At 44.9% G+C, this 24,451-nt stretch overlaps 10 protein-coding genes across 10 annotated transcripts; 5 read left to right on the forward strand and 5 right to left on the reverse strand.

Moving 5' to 3' along the window:
* Positions 1-126: 126 nt before the first annotated feature.
* Positions 127-2,861, forward strand: TREMEDRAFT_41927 (uncharacterized protein). The gene is made up of 5 exons (XM_007000910.1): positions 127-666; positions 843-1,157; positions 1,284-1,551; positions 1,700-2,526; positions 2,590-2,861. The coding sequence occupies exons 1-5, from the start codon at positions 201-203 to the stop codon at positions 2,769-2,771; spliced, it is 2,058 nt and encodes a 685-aa protein (XP_007000972.1). The 5' UTR covers positions 127-200; the 3' UTR covers positions 2,772-2,861.
* A 3,055-nt stretch (positions 2,862-5,916) lies between these two features.
* Positions 5,917-8,217, forward strand: TREMEDRAFT_25891 (uncharacterized protein; the record flags this gene model as incomplete). The annotated part of the gene is made up of 8 exons (XM_007000624.1): positions 5,917-6,060; positions 6,313-6,420; positions 6,593-6,755; positions 6,877-6,941; positions 7,110-7,168; positions 7,221-7,430; positions 7,512-7,720; positions 7,982-8,217. Coding segments are annotated over 8 exons (1,194 nt in total), but the record flags the coding sequence as incomplete, so codon positions are not given.
* Positions 8,218-8,286: 69 nt separating this feature from the next.
* TREMEDRAFT_70792 (uncharacterized protein) lies at positions 8,287-10,268 on the reverse strand. The gene is made up of 5 exons (XM_007001976.1): positions 10,224-10,268; positions 10,089-10,145; positions 9,802-9,916; positions 9,141-9,646; positions 8,287-8,855 (listed from the first exon to the last, which is right to left on the reverse strand). The coding sequence occupies exons 1-5, from the start codon at positions 10,254-10,256 to the stop codon at positions 8,337-8,339; spliced, it is 1,230 nt and encodes a 409-aa protein (XP_007002038.1). The 5' UTR covers positions 10,257-10,268; the 3' UTR covers positions 8,287-8,336.
* Positions 10,269-10,548: 280 nt separating this feature from the next.
* TREMEDRAFT_58866 (uncharacterized protein) lies at positions 10,549-12,078 on the forward strand (the record flags this gene model as incomplete). Its single annotated transcript, XM_007001372.1, has 4 exons — positions 10,549-10,567; positions 10,634-10,818; positions 10,900-11,025; positions 11,164-12,078. 4 exons carry the CDS (start codon positions 10,549-10,551, stop codon positions 12,076-12,078), a joined length of 1,245 nt encoding a protein of 414 aa, XP_007001434.1.
* Positions 12,079-12,299: 221 nt separating this feature from the next.
* TREMEDRAFT_26773 (uncharacterized protein) lies at positions 12,300-13,260 on the reverse strand (the record flags this gene model as incomplete). Its single annotated transcript, XM_007000730.1, has 4 exons — positions 12,300-12,563; positions 12,636-12,782; positions 12,861-12,954; positions 13,064-13,260. 4 exons carry the CDS (start codon positions 13,258-13,260, stop codon positions 12,300-12,302), a joined length of 702 nt encoding a protein of 233 aa, XP_007000792.1.
* A 159-nt stretch (positions 13,261-13,419) lies between these two features.
* Positions 13,420-15,396, forward strand: TREMEDRAFT_72852 (uncharacterized protein; the record flags this gene model as incomplete). The annotated part of the gene is made up of 5 exons (XM_007002097.1): positions 13,420-13,898; positions 14,065-14,408; positions 14,612-14,701; positions 14,889-15,120; positions 15,352-15,396. Exons 1-5 carry the CDS (start codon positions 13,455-13,457, stop codon positions 15,394-15,396), a joined length of 1,155 nt encoding a protein of 384 aa, XP_007002159.1. The 5' UTR covers positions 13,420-13,454.
* Positions 15,397-15,704: 308 nt separating this feature from the next.
* TREMEDRAFT_11924 (uncharacterized protein) lies at positions 15,705-19,361 on the reverse strand (the record flags this gene model as incomplete). The annotated part of the gene is made up of 12 exons (XM_007000336.1): positions 15,705-15,738; positions 15,785-15,840; positions 16,010-16,256; positions 16,512-16,641; positions 16,686-16,710; positions 16,915-17,083; positions 17,124-17,165; positions 17,310-17,498; positions 17,623-17,795; positions 17,838-18,954; positions 19,001-19,024; positions 19,171-19,361. Coding segments are annotated over 12 exons (2,397 nt in total), but the record flags the coding sequence as incomplete, so codon positions are not given.
* A 614-nt stretch (positions 19,362-19,975) lies between these two features.
* On the reverse strand, positions 19,976-20,641 carry TREMEDRAFT_72853 (uncharacterized protein). Its single transcript, XM_007002098.1, has 2 exons — positions 20,119-20,641; positions 19,976-20,048 (listed from the first exon to the last, which is right to left on the reverse strand). Exons 1-2 carry the CDS (start codon positions 20,523-20,525, stop codon positions 20,045-20,047), a joined length of 411 nt encoding a protein of 136 aa, XP_007002160.1. The 5' UTR covers positions 20,526-20,641; the 3' UTR covers positions 19,976-20,044.
* Positions 20,642-20,887: 246 nt separating this feature from the next.
* Positions 20,888-21,587, forward strand: TREMEDRAFT_19744 (uncharacterized protein; the record flags this gene model as incomplete). Its single annotated transcript, XM_007000376.1, has 3 exons — positions 20,888-21,043; positions 21,204-21,277; positions 21,470-21,587. Coding segments are annotated over 3 exons (348 nt in total), but the record flags the coding sequence as incomplete, so codon positions are not given.
* A 404-nt stretch (positions 21,588-21,991) lies between these two features.
* TREMEDRAFT_25723 (uncharacterized protein) lies at positions 21,992-22,486 on the reverse strand (the record flags this gene model as incomplete). The annotated part of the gene is made up of 1 exon (XM_007000602.1): positions 21,992-22,486. A coding segment is annotated over one exon (495 nt), but the record flags the coding sequence as incomplete, so codon positions are not given.
* Positions 22,487-24,451: the final 1,965 nt, after the last annotated feature.

Consider the following 24,451-nt stretch of genomic DNA (forward strand, 5'->3'; position numbering starts at 1 on the left):
TTGCTTTTCGGAGAATTTTTTCAAATTTTGACCGAGTCTGAGTTGGCGTTGCTAAATTTTACACCACGCACACAGAAAAGTATCATCTTTTTTCAATCTTCCTTTCAACAACATCTTCCATATCTTCATCTAGTGACCAAACCAAGTGCCTATCATAGCACCCCCCAACTCTTCATCCTTGACTCTCATCAACAAGTTTTATGCACATCGAGCAAAATGGAAATAACACTAGTAAAACCACAAGTAGAAGAAACACAAGTACAAGTAAAACAATCTTCACATCTACCACAACTTTCGATTATCCCTTTGACCCTATCTCGAACGTCGAGAGCCAACTCAAATCTTGTCAAATTGAACCTTATGTCTCTACCGATACCGTCGAGACCGCCGCCGCCGCCGACGAGGACGACGAGAGAGCCGAAATGGTAAATGGAAGTATGGAAGGATATCCCCTCAATCCATTAGGGTTGAAAATGATCAAAACTGTTGATAGAGGTAGAGGAATTTTTGCCACGAGGGATATAGTTGTGGGAACTGTTTTGGAAAAGAGTCCGGTGTTGGTGTTATCTATGAAAGAATGGGAGGAAGGGAAGATGAATTCAAGTTTGTTAGGTGAATATGCTTTTTCTTGGAATAATGGTGGGATGGCTATCGGGCTTGGAATGGGTGAGTTCTTCGATAACCCTTTCCAATCAAAAACAAACTCATAATTCCTCTCCCCATACTTCAATCTAACTCGATCTTTGATGAGCATTTATTTATTCTTTATGCTCATCATGGTTATCATGGTGGATGGTTGCCAGATGTGAAAAAAATAAGAATCAAAATCACTGATGCAACAGCTTCATTGTTCAATCATTCTTCCACTCCTAATGTCAATTACATTCGTTCATTTCCTGAATCAACCATCACTTTCAGTACTTCTCGTCCTGTCAAAGAAGGTGATGAACTTTGTATTTGTTACAATGCCGACGAAAGTAAATTATGGTTCATCCCTTCTTCAACTATTCCTAATGAACCTACATATAACGACGTACAAACCCATCAACCTGAAGAATCAGCTTTCGACGCTTTGTTCATGGATGACGATGAAGTTCTTAACAAACCAAGATTGAAACCGAAGAATTCAATTGTCAACATGACTCAACGTGATCGTCGTCGTTTACGTTTCTTAGAAAAACAAGCATATGAAAATCTCAATGGGGATTCGAACGATTTTAACATCGAGAAAAGTCTCAAATCACGCTCAGTAGATACAAAAGGTTTGGGAAGAGATGAACAAGAAAAGATTATCATTTCTGAAACTCCTTCGGAATCTTCCACACCAGCCTATCCAGAGATGGAACCTATTACCACTGCTCTCCCTGCACCTTTACATTCCATTCCCGGGTCCAGAACGAGACATCAACATATGGGTCCGGTGGTTTTGTCTCCTGAATTGGATTTGGATGTCGAGGATAAAGGTTTGTTAGGAAATGGAGTTGTGCAGAGGGTTAGAGGTACAACTGAGAGGGAAGAGGATGGTGATGGAGATATTGAGGATTTGAGTGAGTAGATGCTATCTATCAAGTTATGTGGAGGAGCTGACATTCAAAAGTTGATATTTGGGCTGTAGAAGTGATAGATAATAGTTCTACTCATGTGGCTCTCGCGTGAGTGTCGTTTCAATCACAACACAAATCCTTTCCAATACCTTTAGCTCATCTCCTGTTCACATCTTGGTATTCAAAGGTGAATCGCACGCTGACATTAGCATCAGCTTTTCCAAAGATTTATGTGGGCAAGATATTTCCCTGAGACATCTAAAAAGAGTTCATCGACCTCAAAGCAATGGAATAGGAGATTCTAAATGTCTAGTCGCTGTCTGTCTAGTCGAAACCATTTCTTTTTCCGATCTCGTTAACCAACTTCAATCTTATAGTCCTTCGTTAGCCCATTGTATCCCAATACGTTTATCCGTCCCTTCGACAGGTGCAAAATCACCTCAACAACTCGCTCTCAAAGCTCCCATTTGGCCAGTGGTTTATTCTCCTCGTACTCCCCGACCGAGCGATTCAAAAGAATGGTCTCATCCCCGTCGAGCTTTCATTTACGCAGGACTGAACCGAGTCCTTCATCTTGCTACAGAGGCAAAACGAAAAGGAGAACTACCCGTGGCGGTATATTGTACTGCCGCTCCTGCTCAATTATGGCCAGTAATGGAAGGTTTCGTTCCCCCAACTATGGGATTGAGAGCGGAGGCTATCGATACTAGGATTAGCGAGAAACATCCTTTAAGACATTCAGCATTCAATTGTATTGCTCAAATAGCTAGATTACGAACCGTCCCACCTTTTTCCAATATGATACCGACGAGGAATGGAGCGGATTATCTGTTGACGAGTTTGACTCTGTTCATGACTCACGAACCGTGTGTCATGTGTTCAATGGCTTTGTTACATTCAAGGGTTAGGGAGGTTTATTATATATTTGGACGTAAACAAGGTGGTGGTTTGGGTGTGGGTGAAGACTTAGGTATCTCAGGGAGTGAAGATATAGTGGAATCGAATGTAAGCGTGGAGGGAGATGATGAATTTTCCAGTGTCAGAGTGGAAGGAGATGATGACGAAGGAAAGGGACAAGGTGGGGACGTGGGCTTGGGAGAGGGAGGGAAGTTTGGGATTGGAGGAAGAAAAGATCTTAATCATAGATTTGAGATTTGGAAATGGACTGGAGAGGTGGATGAAGAGACGAAGAAGGAATTGGAGATTGATGAGATGATTCAAATATGATTCGAGGTCAGAGATAGGGAATCTTTCGATGTAAGTGAGGAGAGGGATATTTTCTACTTACACATATGCATGGTTGCCGTTTGTTCAAGTATGTTCAATCTTTCTCTTATCTCACGCATTATGCATCCTTTACCTTATTCACTCAAGTCAATTTAAAGCACTCATTCGACGTTATTACCACTTTAAGAATCACAATCACCGGACACTGATCACTGCACCAAAGTTGTGAGGACAAGTCAAATTTACCCGATGCCGGTGATCAGGTGAGGTCGAATGGGACAGAAAACATCTTACAATTCTACCTCTATCATGTGAGCATGTGGGTTCTTCATCAAGTCAAACAACGTAAACGTATCTCTCAAACTTCCTCTTCATCTCAAACATCTCCTCAAAAGGGTCGAACACCCGAGCATGTCAATCAGCCGGGATCATCGGACACTCCAGAAACTTTAGCAAATCCGAATCCGAACTGGGGGGAGACCCAGAGTCTCAAGGAAACGCCATGGGATTTTAGTGAAGAAGATTTGGGAAGATTTCCAGCTTTGAGGAAAAGAAATTTCTGGTGTATTCAAAGACATCAAGCTAGAGGTATGTATAGGTTCTCCCCCTCCTTGTCTCTCTTTCTTCTACATATCTCGCGACCACTCGTGAAATGTAAGCCCGGAGAAAGCTCGTCGATGAAAAAAGCTATCATGGAAGACAGGGTTCTTATCCGTATCTATCTACTTACAAACTCACTGTTTAACTACAGCACTGGGGAATTCGACGACATCGCTCATGTCTAAGTAATGAAGAAAGAATGTTGAATAAGAAGCGAGAGATGGACAAGAGATGGACAAGTAAACTGATATCAGCTTTACACTACGATCTCAGAATGCAATTAGACGGTTCTACCGTTTCTTGGGCTATACCGAAAGGCCTCTTAGGTAAGTTATGTCTATCCTCGATACACGGACAAGTATGGGGAAATGTGTGAGACTGAGAAGAGGTATCTCAAAGAATGGAGAATCGAATAGATTAGCGGTGGAAACTACTCTTCATCCTATTAGTTATACGATTTTCGAAGGTGAGTAACTTTGTTCGATAGGAGGATTGGAGAAAGATGTTGATGAATAGGTTCCGATGGTCGTGGTGAGTTTCATCGACTTTCACTTTCATATGTCTCGATCTTTACCGAATCGCCTTCCATGAACGTGACCTCAGATGTTACTAAATTGGGTGACATCAAGAAATAGAGGGATGAAAATGAGGGAGGTGCTTCATCGTGGATCAAATGAGAAAACTTGACAGTGTTGTGTTGACTTTTAGTGCTCCCTTCAGGTCACAGAGGAGGCACCCGTGAGTTTTTATTATCGTTGGAGGGGAGGGAAAGAGCTGAGAAAAGTACTCTGGGACATAGGTTACTATGAGATCGGTTATGCCGACGATATAGACTCAGAGGATGAGTTACCTCGGAAAAGAAGGAAGGTGGAAGAGAGAGAATCAGAGGATCCGTATGTACTCCCAGCTCTCATTCTCCTCTTCTTTCTCTACCTTCCCTACCTCCTGTCCTGAATCTGATCATTCTCCACGTCCTGTCTAGTTACCCTGAGGATAAGATCATCAATGGACTGGTCGTCGAGATTCGCGCTCAAATTTGAACGAGACGGGAGTGAAGATGGGGTCAATGTCGCCAGCGTTAGCCTACCAATCGGTATATTACCCAAGGGTGATGCGACTGATGTCAGACTTGGAAAATACGAAGAGAACAAATTTCGAGAGGCATATAATAAACCTGGAAATTCACGTAAAGCCAAAAGCATACATTTCACTCTGAAGGGAGGTAAAAAGGTCTGTTGTTGTTTATACCACTTACAACAGTCACTTCGCTGATCAGATAGATGACGAATCATTGTTAGTCTCCGACCACTCCCTCTCACTCCCTTTTAACACTCCCACATTCCCTTGTGACACTCCCACACTTCCCATGACACAAAGTTGTACATCTGTATGTGTCAGTATGAAGGCCTATTGGGAACAGCTCGAACGCGAGATCGCTCTGCTGTACAGGTAGGAAAGTCTGAGGAGTGTTGGAGAACTGATCCTCAGCTTATATATTGATACATCAACCCGATAGTAGACTCGGTTCTTCTTACAAAGCCGGAGGAAAGGAAAAGAAAACTTGGTTCGTACGTCTTCCCAGGGGTGTAGAGGGATATCCTTGGGGAGAGGGAGGTGAAGAGGGTAAGGAGTTTGGTAGGAGTGTGAAGAGTGAGTATAAGTTCTTTCCCAGACTCTCATGGCTGTTCTTACTTTTCCCAACGCACCATTCCCGAAGACCCACATAATCTTATACGTCCTCTTGGAAGTGTTTCAATTAGTTCGTCAGGAAGATAATGTGATAACGCGGATGGAGTTGATGAAAAGGCGGATTGACACTTCGTCAAGTATGTCGACAGAAACCTGCAGGGATGGGATTATGGCAAGCTGAATTGAGCATGTTTAAAGGATGGAAAGATGTGGATGAACTTCAAGGTGTTGTATGATGGTTATCATTGGGTAAAGGCGTTTGAGGTCGGGATAAGTACTTGTACTGTATCTCTCAAGAGGTAGGCATGGCCAGTATGTAGCTTTACTTGTGTCGGGATGATATTTTGAGTGAAGATTATGGGTGATAGTTCCGAGAAACACTCTGTGAAGTGTTCAGGTGTTGTATAGAATATCTCACACATGCTCTTGGACCGGTCAATACGGTAGTCAGAGATCACCGCGGTTGAGAGAGTTGTACTATATGCCAATCTTCATGTTATCTAATCAGTTGACTTTTCTCACCGGATCTACGGCGTTTTCCCAAATTTTTCCCTTTTTTCCAAACTCTCAACCCCTTGCCCCATAATCCATCTCAACAACATTGAACATGTCACAATTCGTCATCAAGACTATTCCGACAAGTCTCGCTAGACCAAGAATACGAACCCTTTCACGCTGTTTACAATGTCGTAATAACTCTTCACAGTCATCCCCACTGACAGACCTCATTCGTTCTTCTATCAAAGTACGTGCGCCATCCGTCTGTCTCATAATCTCTCGTTCTTACTCCACCCCTCGGTTCATGTGATATTCAGATATCTGAGATTGATGTCAAAGTGTGGATTATACTAAGTATCAGGCTACTGGATCAATACCTTTATCTCGTTACATACAATTCTGTTTATCTCACCCTGTACATGGTTATTACTCCAAAGGAGATATTTTCGGTCGGAAAGGAGATTTTGTGACTTCACCAGAGATAAGTCAGGTGTTCGGTGAGGTGAGTCAATCATTTCTTCCAAAGCTCATTCAAATATCCTCATCATCATTCGACCTATGTTTTGATTTTACGCTTCCGATCATCGTCCTATCTGCTCCTTTTACTGGAAATTAGCTTAAGATCTCTCTATCAAGTATTTATCTTTCTCCCACCTGATCCTCGTTTCGTCGCGGTCGCTCAAAACTGGGGAGATAGTATTCGAAGGCTGGATCGCAGGATACAAGATGATAGGAGGGCCAGGTTGACGTCCAGCTGGTAGGAATATGGTTCATGACACGTTGGCTTGCCGCCGGACAACCTTCAGTCAGATTGTTAGAACTGGGACCTGGGAGGGGTACGTTGATGGATGATATCCTCCGAGTTAGTTTTTCTTCTCATTCCCATCCTCTCTTACCCCTTCTCCCTATACTTCCGCCTTACCGATTATCTCAGTATGTATATCGGGTGAGGCATCGAGGCCTACCGACAAGACAAATTGTTACGCTTGAGAAGGCATAGAGAGGGGGGATTGTGGTGACAGGCTGACTCCCAGACTTTATATACCTTTCCCGGTATGGCCTCAGCTATCCGACAAGTGCACTTGGTTGAAAATTCTGTGAATATGCAACAACTTCAAGCAGATAAATTGGGTCAGGTTTTACATGCTCGAGGGATTTCGTTATCATGGTCGGATAAAATTGACGATGTGCCCATGAGTGAGATAGCTCTCACAACTTCTTAATTCTCCAATCATCGTTTCAATGGCACTGTGGTGCACCAATAGGAGGAGTGGAGAAAAAGAGAGAAAGAGAAGGTGTCATTCATGCTGACAGATAGGCGAATTATTCACTTTTGTCGTGGCACATGAATTCTTCGACGCTATACCTATCAACCTATTCGAGGTTAGTGTTGCTCCCCTTTACCACCCAGTCGGTCTCATGTAACTTCCAATTTTGATCACTTAATATGGATTGGCAACGAAATCTCCTCAGACGGCCAATTTGGTGTCATCAGCAGTGGCAATAAGAGATCAGTTATCGGGTGAAAAAGACTTCCAAATTGACATGTAGAAAACCAACGAAGGTTTTCGTGAAGTTCTCGTTGATCTCAATCCGAAATACGAAACTCTGTTCGTCTACCTCTCAGCTTTCTCTCAGGGATTTATCGGTTGACCTATATAGATCTTCTTCTACACCGTCAACCTCATTCCCTAAAGTTGTCACCTCCACTAAATCTCCTTTCCACATGACTCTCTCACGCGAACCAACCCCTCTGTCTACTGTCCTCCCTGCTACTTCACCTCGATTCGCTTCTATCCCTTCTGGCGGACGCTTAGAGATCGCAGGGGAATCATGGAGGATCATGCGTCGTTTAGGAGAGATCATCTCTTCGTCATCTTTGGACTCAGGCATCATTCCTGACGAAAGAGGCGTCACTTCTTTTCCTTCGTCAGATACCAAAGCTAGAGAAAGAGAAGAAGGGAAAGCTTCAACTTCGAAGAGACGTGGGAGAGGAGGAGGGGCAGGATTGATCATTGATTATGGGGGTGAAAAGTACTATGGAGCTTCTTTTAGAGCGTTCCAAAAACATAAATTGGTAGATGTTTTCGAGAACCCAGGTGAAGCGGATCTGACGGCTAATGTTGATTTTGAATATTTGAAAGAATCATTAGATGGCCTTGGTGAGTTGACATTTCTTATACTTCTTCCCCTCATCCCTCATATCTGTCTTATAACTTGGTTCGGTCGCCACCTTGATTTGGTAAGATTGGAAATGGGTCTTTTCGTGGACACATCTCTTGACAGGTAGAGTGAGAGATACGAGTTGTGTGCGAGATTTCAACATGTTCTATGAGACACTTCAGAGGAGATACCGGCCAAAACAGGTCAGGTCAGGTCAGGTCAGGCCGAGAATAGAGAAGAAGGTGAGGACTGATCAACAGACGTCAAATCATTAGGGACCATATCTCAATCAGATTTTCTCTTGAAATTAGGTTTACAACCTCGATTAGAGAAACTATCACAAAACGCCGAAACTCCAGAAAGGAAAGAAACGATACGTAAAAGTGCTCAAAGACTTATTGATCCACTAGGAATGGGTAGTCAATATCGTATTTTAGGTCTTGTTGACGGATCTCAATCCGATTCTGAGATTTATCCATTCCCATCTCTTCAATAAAAATCATCACTCACATAGCAATTGTCATAGACTATATAGTTTTCGTAAATCGTCTGAAAAAGGATTTCGACATAACTTATCACATGCACGACGACATTTATACTCGTAATCATCATCAATCATCCATTCTTAAGATCCCATAAACGTTTTTCTAATTCTTTCAATCTTCCATCTAATCCATTCCAATTTTTCTCCACTTGTTCCGTACTCCTCGTTGTACTCTCTTGTACATTTTTGACAGCCTCTCTTAATTCTTTACTTTCTTCCATCCCTACCCTCTCGGTTTCTCGGAGGGAATTGAGTTTATCGGCTATACTTCCAGCTTCATCATGTAATCTCGAAAGACTACGCAGGCGGATCAAAAGAGGGGGTAAGATAGGTAAGAGAGGATCTAATCTTGGTAATAAGGAGAAAAGAGATAGCAAGGATTGATATTCCGTTTGAGTCAGAGAAGGTAGTTCAGGTTTATCTGTTGTTGTTGTGGTTGGAGGAGCACGACGGGAAGCGGCGGCAGCTCGGTCTAGGTCAACGAGGAGTAATTTGACACGTCGAGAGATAGCATCGAGGTTACGAGGGTTGGTGAGGAGTAATAGTAAATGATCAAGTTTGGTCATGGTTGTTAAAAGGGGAGTAGGGTTCTGTACATCAGCGATAGGGGAAATAATGATGACGATGATGCCTTGTACATAAGGTCTACCTTATGTCTTCCGCCTCGCTAGCAAATGCAAGAGTTGCGCATTAGGCCTTCCCTTCAAACTTTTCATATGCGTCTCATCTTGTGTCGGTCCAGATTTACATGCCAATGACACTCCTCACGACCAAAAGTGCGGGACTGTAGTAACCAGCCAGATACTGATGGGAAAGAAGGACAAGTAAAGGAGAGGGCACAAGATTGTGATAGTTACACGTGAGATTTGACTCACCTGATCCGCAACCTCAGTTGAAAGACCTATGGCATTTTCCAATTGAGCCAACCTCTCATCCAAGTTCGACAAACTTGTCATAGGTATCTCATGTTTCCTATCCTTCCCATCCAACCCCTTTTCCTCCTTTTCAGGCAAGGTAACAATTTTCAGAGACTCGAATCGATCTCTCCAACCATCCTCTTCCCCCGAACGTAACCTCATCCCAACATTATCTTGTAAATGATCTTCCAAAGAACCCAGTCGTTCACGCAATTTACCCATTTCACCAACTAAATCCTTTGTCGGTCGAGGCGGTAAGACGGATTTGCGTTTCCCTTTCTGTGCTTCATCCGAGTGGGTCTCAGCTGGAGGAGCAGAGGAGTTTTGAGAAATATCTCTTTCGAGTTCGGAGAGCTCGGCTTGAAGACGTTTTAGTCGGACAGCAGGAGTTTCGCGAATGGGTTTGGATGGGGTGTCGGAGGATGAAGAAGCTGAACGTATACGTCCTGGACGATATGTATCCTCTGTACTAGTCAGCTACATGTATCTCTTCAACCGATCAATTGGCTAGATTATACTGGTCATGTTGGAACAACTCTCGGCCTTATAAAAATGAGGAAGGTGTGAAATGGCGCATTTCAGAAGAGATGAGGCGATGAGGAGATCAGAAATGACTCACCTCGTTTCCGTCGTCTGAATATCCTGCCTGCTGCTTGTCTATCAGGAAGGCCAGACTGATCAATGTTCTCCGATACTTCCCTGCGAGGTGCATCTTCATTAGCGTCAAAGTCGGTCTTGTCATCAGCATCATTCTTGGTGACGAATAGTCCTTTTCTTCCCACAACGATGTCACGTCAGCTGCCCAGGCATTCTCTCCTCGGATCTTGCTTCCAAGTCATTTGGATACACTAGTGGGAGAGTGAGATATCCAGAATGACTCAGTATGACGAGAAAGACCGCACTCACCGGTTGAAGTGTCGTCTCGGGTTCATCAGGAGTTTCGAACACATCCGGTGCTGAATCCTGTTCATCAGCCTCTTTCGCCTCACGCATCAACCTCTTCTCCACTTTGTTACTTGGAGAAGGAAAAGATATGCTCACTATATCTGGTAAGCCGATATATTTTGTAGACATGATGTAGAGTGGAATGTGAAGAAAGACAAGTAATACAAGGAGATCCGAGCGTCATTTGAAAGAGCGTGCACGCGTCTGTCAAAAGGGCGACTGACTTTTTTTTGCTACCTACTCCTTCCTTTCTGATTTCTCATCAAGTACAAGTTCTCTGTATGACTGCTCTGCTTTGCTTTACCTCAGGTTCATATGCTCTATGACTATATCTGACTGTCTGCTAGGACTCAAAAAATCAAGGGCGAAACAGTCGTATGAAGGAAGGGGGTGCTGAACTTTGGTAGGTAAGTGGACCGACATGGGACGACAAGAGGAATGTGAGTCAATCCATAGCAACAGGACTGACATCATTAATGCGCAGTCAAGATAATACGATTGTCAAGATCCGTTCCAAGGGCAATACCTTCCGATACACCCTCTCAGACGATTCAATATCAACATGAGTCCGTTCTCTTCTCTCGTACCTTGCGCAGAAGCTGATCTTAGGTCTGAATCTGGTATGACAATGACGATCAAACTTGAGAATTCCCGGATTCAATTGGAAATCCGTCAAGGAGCAATTACGTTGGTACGTTTCTCTCTGAAGAATGTATGAGTAAATGAGACAGAGGATAGGGGAAAGGGGAAAGAATAAGAACTGACAACTCAGTTAAACCGATGTTTTGGGCTCTTGCGGACATTGAATGTAGGACAGTACAAACCCAAGATCGTACATGATGCCATGGACGCTTTGTTGAGGTATGATTGGCCATCCGGGCAGAAAGTTACATCACCGGTATGTCATCTCTTCCGTGCCATCCATCCCTCTAGATCTCTTCGAGACATGTTCAATCACAGGTAGGAGAAAGAATGACCCTTGTTGGGAGTGGAAGAGTCGATGTACGGATTAGGATGACGGTTGATCAATACACAGATGCAAGAAAGAGTTCAGATACGTTTTCCTACTAAAGAAGAACGCAATAGGTTTCTTCATTTAGCCCAACCATACTTTTCCATATCTACCCCCGCAACGTCGGGTCGACAAGAGAAACCAGGGGTTGTCAAGTCGATCTCAGATTCACAACCTAACAAACGACTCAACCCTAAGTCGTATAATCAATCAAGTACACAAAGCCTGCAACAGAGTCGAACTCAAACCCAATCTCCATCTCAAGTGCAAACTCAATCCCAATCTCAAGTGCAAAGTCAGAGTCAAGCGCACATTCAAGGTCAAAGTCAAGATCATACTCACGCAGAAAGTCAAACATGGAGTCAACTTCAAAGTCAAGCTCAAAGCCAACTTTCCTCGTCTACCTTACCTACTTACTCCTCTCCACCCATCCGCCCGCCTCATCCCAGTCAGACTCAAATTTGGCGAGGACAACCGTGGGTTTCTCAAGAAATACCTCCTCCGCCGATGTATCAAACCGGACCACACTCGCGATATCCAACTCAACCACCTTATTCTTCTGACCCGTACTCGTACTCACATCTTACTCATTTTCCACCCTTTCCTTATCTCTACCCTCATGCGCCTGCCCCATACCTTCCTCCACATCCCAACAATGCAAATTATCTTACTGAAAGGTCTGAACTTACAGTGACTCAACCCAATGGTCCGAACCAGTCGTGCAGGCGTGAAGAAACGAGGAATGACCATACTGACAGACCGACTCTCCAAGGTAATGTTGCGACTGTCGGAGAGGAGGTACAACAGATAGAAGAGAGTCAAGAGGGGACAGAAAGAAGGATTTACGACCTTGATCAAGCAAAACTTGAGCAGCTGGTGCTGGATGTCATTCTGGAGAGAGGGTTTGAAGAATTGGTATCTATCTCGTTCTACTTCTGACCTGTAATTAATCAGCAGTGTCATCGGATACAGGATCTCTTACCACCGATACGGCCGTCCGAGGCGATACCCAACAACTGGGTAGAGGGTGAAGAGGATGATGATCTGGGTTGAAAAGTTTGAATGGACTAAAGATGTGTAAAGTACTTACTAGCTTATGATAATGCTCGTGCTTTGCCCATTCCTATCAAGCGTAAATATATTATGTCATGTATCATCTATCATTCATCATCATCTTGTCGTTTTCTTCTACGTTCCGGAGATCTTGATCTTGATCTTCTCTTTTCCGTCTTCTCCCTCAACTGATGTCTTTCCTTCTTTTGAAGTTCCTCCTCACTACCACTAACATCGTCTTTCCCAGGTTTCCAAACCAACTTGGTCTCGCATTTCGGACATAATCTAACCTTGACCAGAGCTTCCTTTCTTTCTCCAGCTTCTTCATATACAAAAGGTAATTCAAATGTTTTCAATCTCGGTAATTCCCTCTTTCGTCTTTTCCTCTTCGCTTTTCCGGCTTGTCCATCACTATCATCTTCATCTCCGACGGGAAGATGAACTCTTTTGGAAGTTGTCGATTGAGTGATAGGAAGATGATATTTACATCGTAAAGATCCACAAGTGTCTTCACCGATCCCATCTACGACTTCAGGTGCTGTTCTCCATCGTAAAGCCAGTCGTTTGGATTTATAATGTTTCAAATCGATCTGCACGTTAGTTTTATCCGCCCTGTCTGTTAAGTCATCAAGTGATGAGTGAGGAGGAGAAAGAGAAGAAGTACATACCAAAGCGAATTCTTTGAACAACTTGGATTCATAAGCTCTCGCTAATCGTTCTTCCCATGGGACGTCGGTGGGTTCTTCGTCATCTCTAATGAATCTAGTAATCAATCTTTCTCCTCTTCTTCGTTTCACACACTCCTCTCACATCTAGTCACAGTCCTCGCGAGAAGAATGTAGAGTTGATGAGAAGAAGAGCAAGTATTTACCGATGATTCTCCCTCAACACATCCCATTCGGATCTCCCAGATGGAGTGACATCGTCTTTGGGACCATAATGAGACACCAGCCGTTGTTCTCTTTGAAAGGCCGATAAACCTCCGGTATTGTTTCTAAACCTCTTGTCGGTCCTGTCTTGAGATCCTTGTCCTCTTTTATTGTATGTATCTTGTAATTTGTCGCTCATCTCGACGAAGACCAGGGAGTGATCGATGAAACAAGTCACTTTGTAGGGCTGCAACAAGTACGTGCGCCTATTCATTTCCTGGCACCTTTCTCTCGATCACACGCCTACTTCCGGTCACCTTAGAATGCAAATTTCAACCTCGACCTCACCACTACTGGACCACTGTATTCGAGTATAGGTATACCCCACGTACCATGGCATCCCAAGCTACATCTCAAGCTATCCGTCAGGCCAAATCAACGGTCAGTCGATTTACTGGCCAACAACAGATACTTCGACCTCTTCGTCGTCCTTCCGTACCGGAACATCTCTTGACACTCGCAGACTTATCACCGGCACAGATCTCTAGTCTGCTAGTATCTGCCATCACCTCAAAATACCTATGTAAGACATATGGTAATAACGCCCATCGTACAGGATTATCAGGTTCGACCATAGCTCTATTGTTCTCTAAACGATCGACAAGAACGCGTGTAGCAAGTGAATCGGCTTCTATGTTGTTAGGTGCTCATCCTATGTTTCTCGGATCGGGAGATATCCAAATGGGGGTTAATGAGAGTGTTTTGGATACTATCAAAGTGGTGGCAAGTATGGTAGATGGTATAATGGCTAGAGTAGGGGAACATTCCGAAATTGAAGTGAGTATTTCATCTGCCTTTCTTCACTGTTGTCTTCTTCAGTATAGGTTCACCTAAATCTCGTTAGCATATTTCCTTGTGTTCTCTCGTCAGCTGAATCAAGCAAACTTTGAATCGTCTACTCATCAAAGTCTTGGAAAGTGGTAAGATTAGATCTGACAAATAGGAAATGGCAAAACATTCCCCTGTCCCAGTGATCAACGCTTTATCCAAACTCTACCATCCTACTCAAATCTTAGCCGACCTTTTGACACTGTCCGAGACATATAGCGACTCTATCCCACTTCCCAAGTCAATTCCAAAAAGGAGATCTCACAATGAAGCTCATGCTTATTTCATGGAACACGCTTCCCCTCTGGTAAGTCTGGAAGGGAAGAAGATTGCTTGGGTAGGTGACACGAACAATATCACGAATGAATTGTTGGTTACGTGTCCTAGATTAGGGATGAAAATGAGTGTAGCAGCTCCGAAAGGTTATGATAAGGTTGAGGAAGTGGTTTGGAATAGAGTGTGGGTCATCACTTCGTCTCTGCTTCTATTCACTCTCTGTCTCCGCTCCTTTCTTTCTACTCCTGTTTTCGATCGTATCATACCTGTCATCTCTCCCATTGCCCATTTCACTGACTGTGTTACTTTGCCCAAAGATTGTCGTTTTAGTGAATCCGCCCACGTCGAAACATTATGTGCACTTGACCCCTGCTGACTCTGCACAGGCTTGAAGGTGGTCATGCAGACTCTGTGACCCTAACCAACTCCCCCGAGGAGGCTCTTCATGATGCCGATATCGTGGTAACGGACACATGGTTAGTTCTTCTGCCTTTTTCTCGGCGGAAGCCCCCACCCCCTACTCCCCTCCATTTCTCAAAGTAATCAACCACCTGGATTCTCCGATCAGCTGAGACTTTATATCGACGATCTCCGGAGTCATATCCCGCTTCTTTTTCAGCTTGCCCCGCCCCCCGGTTGAGCTCGGCACAAGCTGACAATCAGGATCTCAATGGGAATGGAAGATGAGAAAGCCGCTAGGTTAGAAGCTTTCAAAGGATATCAAATCACCAACTCAATGGTCGAATCAGCCGGCGCTAAACCTGATTGGAAGTTCCTTCATTGTCTACCTCGTAAACCTCAAGAAGTGGACGATGAGGTGTTTTACGGTCCTAGGAGTTTAGTCTTCCCCGAAGCGGAGAATAGAAAATGGACGACTGTGGCTTGTTTCAAGTGGGTTGACTCAAATTTCACCATCCATGATTGCCCAAATAATCCAAAATTCCGTCAACTTCCAACACCTATTTATCGTTTTCTTTGCAATCTCCAGCTCTGCGGAAAGGCATCTATCTGTCTGATATCTTCATACCACCCTCTTACAAAGACTGATCTGAGTGAAATTCTGCCAGCTTATATCTTCCCTCATGCACTCTGCCCGAATCATGTCGCGGACATCACTGACATACAGCCAATGGTTCGGATCCAGGACAGCTCCGGTCCTCGCCAACCGTGAGGTCTCAGAGCATGAACCTACCCAAGAGCCAGAAGTGGATTAAACCTTGACCACGGCTTTTGTTATTTGACCAAATCACCCCACTCAACAATCATATCTATGCATCTATGTGACCATGCAGCGACCTGATACTGTACACATGCGTCATGCGAAGGAAAACCCACTTTCAAGCACATGATTTTTATATGGAAACGTACAATGCAATGCGGAATGCTTTGTTTTGTGTGTGTCTATGTTGTGTTGGAATCAGGAAGGACATGTTCACCACCTGAAGTGGTCCGAATAGCAGAATTGCTATTTTTCTGATCTATCCTCGCGTATTCTTTAGGTAACAAGATTGCACTGGTTTGTCAGTCCTCACCATCAAATACCCTTTAGTGAGACGTACCGATCTATCGCTACTGGTAATCCTCTATGTCGACCACGGAGAAGAAGGACGATCATCTATTGTCAGTATCAGTGTCGGTCGCAATTTCACTCCAAAACTCTAATCTCTCCCTGCCACTTAATCATGAAGGTGGACTTCAACTCCTTCACTTTCTAATCGATATCTTCAACCTTGTCCGATGGATGGTCGTAAGGAGATGAGTATAGGAAGAAGGAATAGACTCACGATCAATTTCGAAAGTGTACTTAATTCCCCCGAAAAAGAATAATTGTTATTCGGTGTTCCAAGACTTAACCCAATGGTCGAATAAGCAGAAGTACATTCGAATATCACTCTAAAGATGGAGAACCAAGGTTGACGTTCGGGATCAAGAAGTTTACCACGTTCAACGATGAGGACGAGAAAAACAGCTAATGCAAGTGGCCAAATATCAAAGGCAAGTTGACGACGCATATGCCATTTGAGATATTTGCTATGGTTTCAGTCATTCTTTTTCTTCATTCTTAGCGGATGTTCGAATGAGACGGGAAGGTCCCATCCTTATCCTCTTGCGTCACGTTTGTTGTCCAAAGTTGTATCGCATTATCCAAAGGTGGGTACCGCGATTGTTGACAACGTAGTACAGTTGTCACTGGTGATATAGTGACGCGTGACCCATCCCGATTTGAGTTACAGATGGCCGGAGAAGGATGTATAGAATGGGCGTGTTGAAAATTCAGCTACTCACCTAAAGACTTCCCCTCTTGCACCTTGAAAAGCAGGTTCATCCTCCGATGTCAATTCTGGATCGGAAGCGTGATAAACCCCTAAAGCTCTTTCTTCATATACATTCGTCGATCTGACAGACATGGCAATTGCTATTTGGTCAACTACCAATTTGATAGCTCAAGAGATGACTCACGATAGATGGCTACATACATCAGTACCTTCCATGTCAGCACACTTCGCTAACCGCATTTCATCTTCTTCGTGGCCTGCGGGCCTATACCCATTGAGACGGAGAGGTGATGGATGGTTGGACCTGAGAAGGGGAGATGAGTAGCGGGACATACGACATATAACATTCTGTCTGATCAGCCAGCAGAAATCAAACGTAGTCAAAAAGGAGATATGAAGAGGAGGGGAAAGACGACGTACAAAACAGAAGGTGCCATACTGCTCACGCTGACCACACCAAATCCCGAACCTCTCACACTCAGACTTTGTATGACGGCATCTGAAAATCGTTGAAACGGACTGATGTCTTTTAAAATTGGAAGTCCGATGTTGAGGACCAAATAGCCGAAGAGTTCAATAGCACTTATCATCAGCTAACCCTTGAAGACAAAGAGGGACTGACGTAAATGTCGCCAAGGCAAGAGTGAGATACCAGGTTTGATGACTTGGAAAAAGGTACAAAAAGCATCTGAATTGGTTTAGCTCAAATTGCATGGAGTACAGAGCCTAAAAGAGTCGAAGGATTGGAGTTGGCGGCACTACTTGATAGGTGTCGTAAGGGAACGAGGGGAAAGAAGGAGAGGCTTACCGTCTGGGATGATCCAGGAGGAAATGTAGCGTCTCATTCGTCTCCCCCTTCCGCCAGATCTTCGTCCCTATCCATATGAACAACCGGAGGGTCATGGGCAAAGCATGATTACCAGCAAGCATGACGAGTGCGATGACGTAGATGAGAATGTAACAAGATGCGAAAGGAGCAAGACCTTGATCTGTCAATCTGCTATGGTCAGCACGCGTATTGTCCATCCCAGTCAGACCCTTCATTATACGATCATAAATGACATTTTCGTTCATCCAGAGTGAGGAGACCAGCGGTCACAGGAGTGATGAGAGGTACTAACGTCATACCACATCCTGTATAAGCGGACACAGCAGCGAACAACGAGGCCCAGGTTTTGTTGACCGTCCGAGCTTGAACACCCGTTTGAGCCTGATAAGCACTGTCATATGAGTGTACTTGGGAAAAGTAAATCGCCAAGATGGCAAAAGGTATGATCTGACATAATGTGATATACTACACATCAGCGATGTTCCATAATGTGGAAAGAAGACCTACTGCTGGGACAAAGATACTGAGCAGCCGAAGAGCACGATATTCTACACCTCCTAAACGCTCCAAATCCTCGTCATCCAGTTCTTCAGTGAAGAAACGACTGTTACGTCCTACCACCAAAGCACTCAGCATTTCCGGCATCCATTTACTGACTTGAGTGCTTAAAGACCAACCCTTTTCCTCGCTCTCCAAATCATTTGAGACTTCACCATAACGATCATATCGTTTAAGCTCTGGTAGTGGATCGTGAGTCAACAAAGTATGTGACCTCACTGGTTGGGTCAACTTTCGTTCGAGGGTTTTCCTAGTCTTTTGAGGTAAAAATGTCTTCACCAGTAATTTCCAAGGAGAGGGAAATCCTCCATAACCCGCATGAAGAGGATCATGAGGTGCCGCGACTGGATGTTGTGGGAGACGAGGAGGAATGACAGGTGTATGATAATAATGTTGATTATTCGGATGTAGATTAAGCATGGCACGATGAGGGGATGTTGATGGACCTCTTCCCGTCGACATTGTCATGGATCGTGCTGTTTCTCGTACTCGTCTTCGAGCGTGATAACCTTCTTCCTGAGTCAAACGACGGGGAAACATATTGCGTCCTCTTGTACTCTCGATAAAGGAAGCAGCAAGGGGAGAGTCAGTGAACCGGACAGCCGTACCGTCCCGATTAACATCTTCACTGTCCGTATGGTCACCTACAGAACCTCGTAGAGTCGTCTCATTGAATTCATGGTTCTGCTTGACATTGGCGGCAGCTGTGATCCCTGCCAAACGCGCATCAAGTTCGTCTAGCCGGAACGCAGGGGGTTTCTCAGTGGTTGGAGTTCGGGCTGGCCTTGGGTCTAAGGGAGGGGAGATCAGACCTTTGTTGAGGTTTTTACGTCGAGCGATAGCAGCGGCTCTCTGGCGTAGACTGGCAAATCGGTCAAGAACTCCTGCGGCAGGAGGCATGAGAGTGTTGGTACGATGGAAATGATCATTCTTCAGAAGCTGGTAGCAGTGTTGTTTGAAATATCGTTTCCGGACGAGGACCATGAAGAATGAGACGACTGAGTAGTCTCCAGCGAGAAAGAGAAGAAATAACAAAACTTGTTGGAAAGTGTTGCAAGCGGAGATGCTAGAGGTTAATTGTATGACATGTCATAACATGTGGGTGTACGCACTTGATAGTGACCAAGCCCGTCACTCTACATGTCAGCTGGGCTCTCCCGCATTGTCAGTCCACACCTGAACAAGGTCAGAAAAACATCATGGAGAGCAGTACAAAAGTCGAGATAGAAAACAGGACATGCACTCTATGGAAAGGGCGAGTGGGATGAGAGAGGGATCTTACGACATGGCAGAGAAGCAAACGAATAAAGAATCCACAAATGTCACCCTCTGCGTCCCCGTATTGGCGCTATTAGCATTCCCTGTCGCTGACCCATTGGAGGCATAGAATATACAAGCCACAATTAGTGGGACGAAAGTGAACACCGCTAAATGAATTCGGAAAAAGTTAAGATGAGGTCTGATCTTCTTCCACCAGACGACGATCTTTGTGTCCTTTCTTGCGTCAGGTTCACCAATGATCATTTGGTCCATTCTCTGTCTTCGTTCCGACTCGATATGATGGAGAGTTGGTGAAGATTGAAGAGGGAGTAGGGGAGGGGAGTTAGGTGTGGGAATAGCAGTCTGTGACATGACGCCCTCGGAGCTGTTCGGGGGATCGGGGTCGAGGTGTTGGCACGGAGCGGTTTGACTATGTCAAACGTGCGATGAGACGATGTGATAGTGTGATGCTAGCCCTGAGGGATTAGCATGACGATAACAATTAGAAACTAGTAGCTTCTGGAACAGCTGGCTGGATGTTCAGTTGGGCGGTGATTGAAAAAAAGTTGATGAATTGTTAGAGGTTTGGGGTCCTTTGATGGAGCTGTGCGGCATGGCGGCATCAGCATCATTTATCGTCATTGTCTCTGTACCCTCACACGTGGGATACGTGTCGCGTCCAGGCCTTTGCAGAGTTTTCACGTTGCAAGAGTGATCCATGGACTTGGCAGAGTGTGTTCAACGAGTTTACACCTTGGTTGGGGCCGTTGGGGGGGGGGAAGAAGCAGGTTTCGGGGTGGAACGTGAGAAAGACGACATTATCAGATCCTGCAATGTGGCGATGCATAGCATGTCTGTCTAAAAGAGTCGATGTACGATTGACTTGAAAACGTTTTTCACCTATTCAGATGAGCTCGGTTCCGTAATGCTTAAAAGAAATGATGATAGTAGCGTGGTCAGTGGCACTCACATGACGACACCTTTCCCACCACCAAAAACCCTTCCACTCACCACCACCCCACTTCCTTCCGATCCCTTCTTAGCTAAACTTATTATTCCTTCCTCCTCTGTGACATTCCGCACTGATACTAGCTCCTTCACTCTGAGAATTTGACCCGCCACAGTAGGCCCGAAAGGATGAAGAACAGAGGAATATCGTCTGTAGAGTCCTAAGGCTTCCAAGGTCCCGCGAGCTTGAGGAGGTAAACCTATAGGCGATCGAGTGAGAGTGATGAGGTGATGTGTGACAGTGGTATCGGGTAAGACTCGTGGTGCTTGGGTGGCAGAAACGGATGATGAGGGAGATGTTGAGGTGGATGCTTGACGGAAGGAATGGGAGATAGGAAGACGACGTATTGATCGAATGAAAGATGTCATATCGAGTACCTGCCTCACTTTCAAAATGTCTACCAAGATTTATATAACCAACAGATGCTTTCTAGCAGAGGAGGAGAGACACTTGTGACCAGAGTAGTTGTATAATTAACGTCTTCCTGATAATGCTGGAGGAAAGTCAATGTGGGTAAAAAAGCGAAACTGAAGTCTGTGCGGGGATTGGAAGAAATCACGTGACTTCTTCTTCCACCAACGAAAAAACCTTCCTTCCTCTTCAAACCGATTCAATCAGTCACTGCTATCTTGTCTTTCAAGGTCGAGTCAATCAGTATGGGACGTGTTCGTCATAAAAGGTATGCCCCTTAATTATTCTGCTGCCATGACAAACAATCGAAGCTGATTTCAGAACCCATCACGCCAGAAGAGACGTTCACAGAGCCTCCAGGACTCGTGCTCGTGTGAAGGATTTAGATCAGATACAGGATGATCTTCGACCGGAGAATAGAACAAAGTTAGAGACACAGCCATTAGACGAGGATAAACCTGGATTAGGTCAGCATGTAAGTTGTCATCGAGCTCCCTCCTGTGTCATACACGTATAACAATGACCGGCGATCCGTCATTTTGGACTATCGGCTTGCTTGAACACACACCATTAGCCGCTTGACATCATTCTGGTGGGAGGGCTGTGTTTTGTGAGAGAGAAGGCTGATGACACAGTATTGTGTGGAATGCTCGAGGTACTGCGAGACGGAGATAGCTTTGAAGGCTCATTTGAAATCGAAAGTACATAAGTGAGTGATGTTTCGTCTATCTTTCATCCTCTCCACTCCTTGCCATTATGTGGGTCACTAACATCGTGAAAGTACGACTCATTACAGTCTCTCATATATCCCATGCGGACATGCCTTGCCATACAAGAGGAACTACGTTCGAGGAATGTCTTAGAATGGAGAAATAACCAAATGGACAGCACTTACTATCAGACGTCGACTGAGAGAATTGAAACAACCCGCCTACACAGTTGAAGAATCTCAACAAGCCGCCGGTTTGGGTGTGGATAAACGTCAGAGGGGTGTAGAGGAGGTAGTGAGACGGATGGAAGAGACCGGTGTGAAGGATGCAGAACAAATGGCGATATCAGCACAGTCGACTATGTGATACGACCAATCGATTCGTACATCTACGTCAGCTACGAACGAACTTCCCTTCTCACATCAAGAATCCAATCCATGACTAGTCCGAGGATTCGAGGATAATCACGGGGAGAGACTGCGAACATGTGAATGGAGATGGATAGTCGAACCTTAGGATCCAAGCAAGACGAATTTTGGTCATTGTATCGTACGTACATACATGCACCAACATTTGCATAAACCTATCATACTACGTACATAACAAGTCGTGAGATGTTTTCATGAAATTTACTAACGTGACATCTAGCCACTCACCCGAACTCAACTCGGTATACACCATGTATTGTAAATCCTCTTCCAATGAATGATCTCTTATCGTCTTCTCTTCGTAGTCCCTTGTAACCTCTTCTCCTCCGCTTCTAACCTTTCCACTTCCTTTTGCCAATACAAAACCCCATCAGCAGCTTTTCTCCTTCTTTCCCTTCTCTTCATCTCTTCTTCATTCCCATAACCAACCACAACACTGGGCGTCCTACTGTGTCCGACGACTCCCACGACACTCATCACTTTTCTCGCTCTTGCCATCCTACTTTTACTAGGTCCTTCGAATGCAGGCAGTTCGGAATCGCTGGATACTTCGGCGGTTCGTCTGACTTCATCACGAGCATTCTCCAGGGATGCTCGGGCATGAGGTAGAGTACCGGGTTGAAGACCGAGGAGAGAGGCGGCTTTGTGTGATAAGGAGAATGGTTCGTCTGATGATGAGGGAGGGGAACGGGAACGACGAATGATCGGGTCGGATGGAGAGTCTGCGTGGGGTGTTACAGGGCGAGAAAATGATGGGAGTGAAGATGGAGAGTCTGGAAGTCAGTGGGTGTCTACTTGTCCCGTCCGCGCAGTCTGTCGTACGGCTGGTATAATTGACTCCATCTCCGTCACAAGCTCTCACAGTTTTTATTGCACACTCCGTTTACATTTGGAACGGCATTTCAGGCACAACGGATAGAAGTGAATGTGGGTTGCACGGATGGGCAAAGTGATCATCAATCTAGAAACTAGAAAGATGTTAACTCACCAGACAACTCTCCCATATCTTCATACTCATCATCCATCCCTTCTTCACTAGCCAAATCTTCACTATCATCCACCACTTTCTCTCTTTTCTGACCTTTCATGACTTTCATCGAGACGGTCATCTTGTTCTCTTCTGCTGGAGGTGTGAGCTGAGTTGGGTTCAAAGTTCCAACAGTCGTCTCGAACATCTTTGTCTGTTCTTTATTGATGTATCGAGTGGCGATTACTGCAGATTCCACCTATTTTGTCAGTCCAGTGGCAACAAAATGTTCCAGTATCTGAGAGGACTTACACGAAAGAGATAATGGTATTAAGCCAAGTGAGAAACAAATACGAAAGGAAGAGATTTTCGACTAGATCCAAGGATGAAGGGCGTAGTTTCACAGCTGGCGGCAACAGTAGGTTATATATTCTCCACGCCCTCAACGCTCCGAATCAAGTATCAAAAAGTCAAAGCTCCAAAGGCCAAGGGGGCGATGTGTGGGTCGTTGTAAAGGACCGGTTGAAGAATACCTTTGTTCTTCCCCTTTCAGTTAGGATTTTTATATCTTTGTTCCCACTTGTACATTTCACTAGTCAGGTGTGGGAAGAATGAAGAATAGTGTGGGATCGTATCTGAGACGAGGAGTAGTAACCAAGACGACGCGTAAAGAGGTTGAATACGGGTATATGATACGCGATATGAGATACAGTCGACTAGGTGATGTATGATGTATCCTCGTCTCCATCACACACATTGTGTGGAGCATGGTGGAGCGCAGCGTTAAGGTCATGGGGCATGGGGCAAGGGGGGAAGACGAGTGTAGAGGAGAAAAGATGAAACACCTTAGAAAGGATGTGCCTGTGAAGGATGTTGGAATCTTTTTTTTTCAAAAAGGGACGGGACGTTTTGTAAGATCACAATCATTGATTCAGAATCACGGACTGTCGGGGACGGGGGTTAAGGGGAAAGGACGAGGACCGTGCGTCTCGGTGAATGTCGCATCGGACAATAACGCTTTGACATGTCTGCAGCCTGCAGTGTGTTCTTTACAGGTCACAAACGAGCTGTCTATTGTCGATGCATGCTTCTTGTCAAAGATGAAACATCAGTGAGCAGTGGTCTATAAAAAACGTGTTTCCTCGGTACTTCCCTTCTCGTTCAGCATCACCTTGAAGAATTTGCAGCATGCATTTCTCATGTGGCATGTGGCATGTGGCATGTGGCGTGTGGCACAGGTCAACGAATCGACCAAAAGTGCCACATTCGCCAAAGGGGAATCTTCGGACGCAAGATCCTTACGACGGAGAAGAAAGGTTTCCCTTTCGGCTCGCGGGCTCACGGGACCGAGGAGGTCCTTGGGGATCATGAATGATCGACGTCGTGTCACTCTGGCTCAGCCAGCCCAAGGAGAAACGGGCAACATTAAAGAATATGTTGGTTTGTGCCTTCGGTTTCGGACAAGAACGTTTGACCAAGTCAATCAAGGAAGCAATTATCATACACTCTTGATTCATCCATATCCTACATCTGCGGATACTAATCGACTTCCTAAGTTGTGAGCCACGTGTACTGTCCACTCCTTTCTGAAACCAAATTTCCTGTGACCAGGACTGCTTGACCACTATTTGCCCTGCGCTTCTAAAATCATGGCGTTCAAGTCCTCAATCCTCTCGAGTGTTGCCTTTCGAGAAGCCGATATCAATCGTTCCTGGCTTTTCGACTTCTTTATATTCCCACCGCTTGGACGTATTGTGGAAATCTCCACTTCGTGGGCA

This window comes from Tremella mesenterica (genome assembly GCF_000271645.1).
Source record: "Tremella mesenterica DSM 1558 unplaced genomic scaffold TREMEscaffold_1, whole genome shotgun sequence".
In the NCBI taxonomy this organism is placed as follows: Eukaryota; Fungi; Basidiomycota; class Tremellomycetes; order Tremellales; family Tremellaceae; genus Tremella; species Tremella mesenterica.